The 6,159-nt window shown below is 41.4% G+C and overlaps 1 protein-coding gene across 2 annotated transcripts in view; it reads left to right on the top strand.

Annotated features, from left to right (window-relative positions):
• Positions 1-6,159, top strand: part of CEP85 (centrosomal protein 85kDa) — a 54,878-nt gene that overhangs the window by 7,611 nt on the left and 41,108 nt on the right. The window contains exon 3 of one of the 2 annotated variants that reach the window (XM_011981636.1): positions 2,193-2,345. The exons of the other annotated variant lie outside the window; for it this stretch is intronic. Coding sequence (XP_011837026.1) covers positions 2,193-2,345 — 153 coding nt within the window. The remainder of the gene's footprint in view (positions 1-2,192; positions 2,346-6,159) is intronic. 2 annotated transcript variants of the gene reach the window in all.

A 6,159-nucleotide genomic window follows, 5' to 3' on the forward strand; every position in this document is an offset into this window, starting at 1 on the left:
TCTTGTGCCTCAACCTTCCAAGTAGCTGGGATTACAGGCATGCACCACCACGCCTGGCTAATTTTTTTGTGTTTTAGTAGATACGGGGTTTCACCATGTGCCCAGGCTGGTCTCCAACTCCTGAGCTCAGGTAATCTGCTCGCCCTGGCCTCCCAAAGTGCTAGGATTACAGGCATGACCACGGTACCCGGCCAACTTCAGCATTTAAACTTCAATTTTGAAATAAGCATAAACCTCTATAAATATACCAAAATATGTTTTTAACAAATAACTCTTTGGAGTTAGAGTATGGAGTAAGTGGATGGAAAAATGGTAACGATGAAGAGTGGAAGATTAGTAGTAGTAACAGGGAGCAGTTTCCAGTAGGAAGTCAGGAAGGTGGTAATAGAGGCCCTCAATCTTAACTGTTTCAAAAAGATTGGCAAATTTTACACTGACTAGAGAGAGAAAGCTGTGTAGACTCACCAGAAGGTCAGATTTCTTTGCTTTGGGTTAGAATTACACCAACTTAGTATAGTAGCATTGGCTAATCTCATGCTGCTCAGAAACTCTGACTATTGCCTGTGTCTTCTATAACAATTACAGATTATTGAGTGTATAAAGATTCTTTCAAATGAGGCAGTCACTGTGATCCAAAGAATAGAAGTATTTGGGGAAAGTCAGGTTGCCTTCAGTAGAAAGCCAAGGTAAGGGTAGCAAAAAAGGAGCAAAAGTGGAAGAAAATAGGTTAAAAAAATGGGAGAAGCACTAAACTTGGAAGAAAGGAATAAAGTAATTTGTGTCTAAATATCATTTGCCTTCTACTAGATCAGAGAGTCTGTAGAACCGTATTTTCTGATATCAGCTGTCACACTTTAGGTCAAATGGAGGATAAGTAGCTGCCATTAGTTTTTTTGTTTATTTGTTTACATGGATTACCAGATACACCTTAGGAAAATTATAGTGGTTTTTAAAAAATAAATTTAAGTCTTTGCTAGAATGTTAGTGAATCAAGTATTTATTGAACACTTCCTACCTACCTCCCCTCAAACAGCATATTTTAAATCAAATCAATCTCACCGGTCTTTTTGTCTTAACCTGCTCAGCAGTTTTAGTGATTTCTTCACATAGCTCTCAAAATAAAACCCTAGGCTCTTCAGATTGACTTTCAAAACTCACCTTGATCTCCATAGGATTCACCTATTGAGGGTACCCTGGTTCAGTGACACAATGATATTCTTTTCTTTTTTGGGGGGATGAGGGGAACGGAGTTTCGCTCTTGTTGCCTAGGCTGGAGTGCAATGGCGCGATCTTGGCTCACTGCAACCTCGAAGCAATGATTTTCAACTGGGAACTGGACTGCTTGTTGCTTGGTTGAGGGTTGCTGCTGGCATTTAGTGAGTGGGAACCAGGGATGCTAAACCATTCTGTAATGTATAGACTACACATTGAAGAATGGTCATCCCCAGAATGCCAAAAGCACCATTGAGAAACTGTAAGAGGAAAGAATGTGGGTTTTGGAATCAGAAAGAACTGGGTTCAAATATCAGCCCTCCCCTCTGTAAAATAGGGGTGGTAATACTTTTCAGTAAGTAGGTAGGCAAGATTATGTTTGTAAGGTGCTGTGTCTTTACAGGTTTCAATAAATGGCCACTGCTATTAAATATGATTGTTTTCTGTTCCAGTACTCCTGGATTCTTGATGGGTCTTACTTATTACCATCTTTGAATATTCTCACTTCTCATATTATTTCCACTTAAAATTAACTAGCTCAGGCTGGGCCCGCTGGCTCACACCTGTAATCCCAGCACTTTGGGAGGCCGAGGAGGGTGAATTATGAGGTCAGGAGTTCAAGACCAGCCTGGCCAAGATGGTAAAACCCCGTCTCTACTAAAAATACAAAAATTAACTGGGCGTGGTGGCAGGCACTTGTAATCCCAGCTACTCGGGAGGCTGAGGCAGAGAATTGCTTGAACCCAGGAAGCGGAGGTTGCCGTGAGTTGCACACCACTGCACTCTAGCCTGGGCAACAGAGCAGACTCTGTCTCCAAAAAAAAAAAAAATTAGGTCGGAGCAGCTGAAATAGGCACAGAAGAGAGAAAGGAGTAGATAGCTGCTATTCTCTCATGGTTTATGTGATTTTGTAAAAAAACTATCTAATGGGGTTACATCAGCTCGTTCACAGTAAAGGTGGGAAATGCCTCTTTCTTCAGGTTCCAATGTGATTCAGAAGGGCAGTTCCCTGGGGACTGAATGGCAGACCCCAGTTATCTCGGAGCCCTTTCGGAGCCGCTTCAGCCGCTGTTCAAGTGTAGCCGACAGTGGGGACACAGCCATTGGTACATCATGCTCAGATATTGCAGAGGGTAAGTCTGTATTAATTATTTGATTACCAATATGTATTGTCATTTTCAGATTTCATTTTGGGTATATTGGCATTTCCAGATTGTGTTATTTCCAGAATATTCATAATGTCGGTCCATTCAAGGAGTCTTTCTTCTTTCCCTGTGCTTCTCACATCTGGTCCCTTTATCTAAATTTCCATTTTTTATCTTATCTGAAACAACTTTGTTGGGGGACGGGAGGACGGGATCTCACTCTGTCACCCAGATTGGAGTGCACTGGCGTGATCATGGCTCACTGCAGCCTCCCAGGCTGAGGTGATCCTCCCCACCTCAGCCTCCTGGGTAGCTGAGACTGCAGGTATGCACCACCATGCTTCACTAATTTTTTGTGTGTTTTTATAGAGATGGGGTTTCGCCGTGTTGCCCAGGCTGGTCTGGACTCCCAGACTCGAGAGAACCATCTGCCTCAGCCTCCCAAAGTGTTGAGATTACAGGCATGAGCCCCTGTGCCTAGCCTTTGAAACAACTTTCTAATAGGTTAATTGACCTCAAATCTTTCCCTCTGCTGCCAGATTATTTTTGCTAAAAGCCTAATTTCATAGTTTCCTGTAAATCTTCAATAACTGCTGTTGCTTGGGAGATGAAATTCAGAGCCTTCAGTTCTGTGATCGTCCCTATGCCACCCACTCAAACATATTTCCTGCTGTCACCAGGTCTGAATGTACAGTCCTGTTTTTTGTTTTGTTTCCACTAATTTTTTGAGATGGTCTCGCTCTGTCACCAAGGCTAGAGTGCAGTAGTGCCATCATGCTCACTGCAGCCTTAAACTCCTAGGCTCCTGAGTAGCAGGGACTACCAGCATGGTGCCACTACACCCAGCTATGTTTTTTATTTATTTATTTATTTTAATTTATTTTTTATTTTTTGTAGAATTGAGGTCTTGCTATATTGCCCTTGCTATATTGTTCAAACTGTTTGCCTGAAACAATCCTATTGCCTCAGCCTCCCAAAGTGCTGAGTGCAGAGATTACAGGCTAGAGCCACCATACCAAGCTGGTTTTGGGTTTCTGATACCCAGGCTCTTTTTTTCCTTCTTTAATCTGGGCCCATGTGTGCGATGCCTGCCTCCTCTTGCCTTTCCTAGCTATGCTGATCTTACTATTCAAGATCCAGCAAATATCCCACAGGCTTTTCCTATCCCTTACACTCATTAGTCATATCATTCTCCTTACATTCTTGTATCTTTATTATCTCTGCCACTTGTTTTTGCACTTAAGTATTGCCAGTTAATACTTTATGAGGGCATTTTGTTTTTCCATTTAGATTGGTGAGTTCTAGAAGGCAGAGAACCTAATGATAATAATTAACTACTGTTGATTGTATGCTTTGTGATAGATACTATAAATTTTTTCTATATCATTTCACTAAAGCCCTTAAGAACCCTATAATATGTCTTATTTCCATTTTACGGATGAGAAGGCTGAATTTCAAAGTGATGGAATGAGTTTCTTAAAGTCACAAAACTAGTCACTTCAATAATCATGTGTTGTAATTTTAAAACATCTACTCCACAGCCACTAGGATGGCTATACTCCAAAAGATGATAATAATCCCAACTACTTGGGAGGCTGAGGCAGGAGGATCACTTGAGCCCAGGAGTTTGGAGACTAGCCTGGGCAACATAGTGAGACCCCATCTCAAAAAAAAAAAAAAAGTAAGTTCAATCACCTTGTTACACAGGTTGTGTGTGTGAGACTCTGTTTTTTATTCCTTTAGGGAAATAAAGGTTAAACATAGAGTTATTCCTGACCTGATAGTTCTGCTTCTAGATATATAGGAGAAATGAATACACAAGTTTTTGTATGGACTTATACATAAATGTTGGTAGCAGCATTATTCATGATAGTCAAAAGTAGAAACAATCCAAAACCCACAACTGATGGATGAATGAATGAATAAAATATCCATGTAATACAGTAGAATATTATTCAGCAATAAAAAGAAATGAAATACTGGTACGTGTGCTACGTTAGAAACATATACTGGCCAGGCGTGGCGGCTGATGTCTGTAATCCTAGCACTTTGGGAGGCCAAGGTGGGTGGATTGCCTGAGCTCAGGAGTTCGAGACCAGCCTGGGCAACACAGTGAAACCCCATCTCTACTAAAATACAAAAAATTAGCTGGGCATGGTTATGTGTGTCTGTAATCTATTTGGGAGGCTGAGACAGGAGAATCACTTGAACCGGGGAGGCGGAGGTTGTGAGCTGAGATTGTGCCATTGCACTCCAGCCTGGGCAACAGAGTGAGACTCTGTCTCAAAAAATAATAATAATAATAACATATATACTAAGACTATATTTTCAGGGATCATTTCTGTAGTATGTTACTAGAGAAGTTTTTCTGAATGTGTAGAGCACCGGTAAGAAAAAGAAAATGAAAATAAAATGAAATAACCATTATATATGAAGTAAAAAAAAAAAGCCAGACACAAAAGGCTGTATATTGCATGATTCCATCTATATCAGGGGTCCCCAACCCCTGGGCCTAGGACCAGTACTAGTCTGGCCTGTTACGAACAACACAGCAGGAGGTGAGCAGCAGGTCGAGCATTACCGCCTCAGCTCCATCTCCTGTCAAATCAGTGGTGGGACTAAATTCTCATAGGAGCACGAATGCTATTGTGAACTATGCATTTGAGGGATCTAGATTGCATGCTCCCTATGAGAATCTAATGCCTAAAGTCCAGAATAGGTGAACATACAGAAACACAAAGTAGATTAATGGTTTTCTAGGGCTTCAGAGGCTGGTGGAAACATAGCATGACTGCCAAAGGGTAAGAAGTTTTCTTTTTGGAGTGATGAAAATGTTGTAAGATTGATTGTAGTGATTACACAACTCCATTGATATACTAAAACCCATTGAATCATACACCTCAAGTGAGCAAATTGTATGATATATGAATTGTATTTCAATAAAGGTTTTTGGTTTTTGTTTTTCTTAAATAGGTATGAGCTGAGAGGAGTAAATTTAAAAATGAAAAGAAAAAAAAAGCCAGGGACAGTGGTCTGTACCTGTAGTCCCAGCTGCTCCCAAGGCTGAGGTGGGAAAATCACTTGAGCCCAGGAGTTGAGTACAGTCTGGGCAACATAGTGAGATCTTGTCTCCAAATAAAAGAGGGGGTAGTGGGGACCACATCTCCTATTACTGGTTCCTAGACATCTAGCATTAATTTTAGTTTTTGTTTGTTTGTTTTATAGAGATAGGGTCTCTTTTTGTCACCCAGGCTGGAGTGCAATGACGTGATCATAAGCTCATTGCAGCCTTGAACTCCTGGGCTTAAGCGATCTTTCCACCTAAACCTTCTGAGTAGCTGGGACTACAGGCGTGTACCATCACACTCAGCCAGTTTTGTTTGTTTGGTTTGTTTTGTTTTGTGGAAACGGGTTCTCACCATCTTGCCCAGGCTGGTTCTTGAAGTTCTGGGCTCAAGCAGTCCTCCTGCCCTGGCCTTCCAAAGTGCTGGGATTATAGGTGTGAGCCACTGCACCCAGCCCTTAGCATTAATTTTAATAGTTTGACAACTATATGTATAGTGGGGACTGTGCTCAGTAAATACTGAGTAGAATTGAATCATAGATTTTGAGGTACACAGGACTTCAAAAATCACCTCTGCTCATTTTGATTGGTGAATAACAAAAATTCCCAAGGAGTTAAGTAACTTGCCTAACATCATACAGCTGGTTATCAGATTCTGGTCTTCTGACTGTGTAATAGTCTATCAGGCCGGGCGCGGTGGCTCAAGCCTGTAATCCCAGCACTTTGGGAGGCCGAGAC

This window comes from Mandrillus leucophaeus, unplaced genomic scaffold, assembly GCF_000951045.1.
Source record: "Mandrillus leucophaeus isolate KB7577 unplaced genomic scaffold, Mleu.le_1.0 Scaffold23, whole genome shotgun sequence".
In the NCBI taxonomy this organism is placed as follows: Eukaryota; Metazoa; Chordata; class Mammalia; order Primates; family Cercopithecidae; genus Mandrillus; species Mandrillus leucophaeus.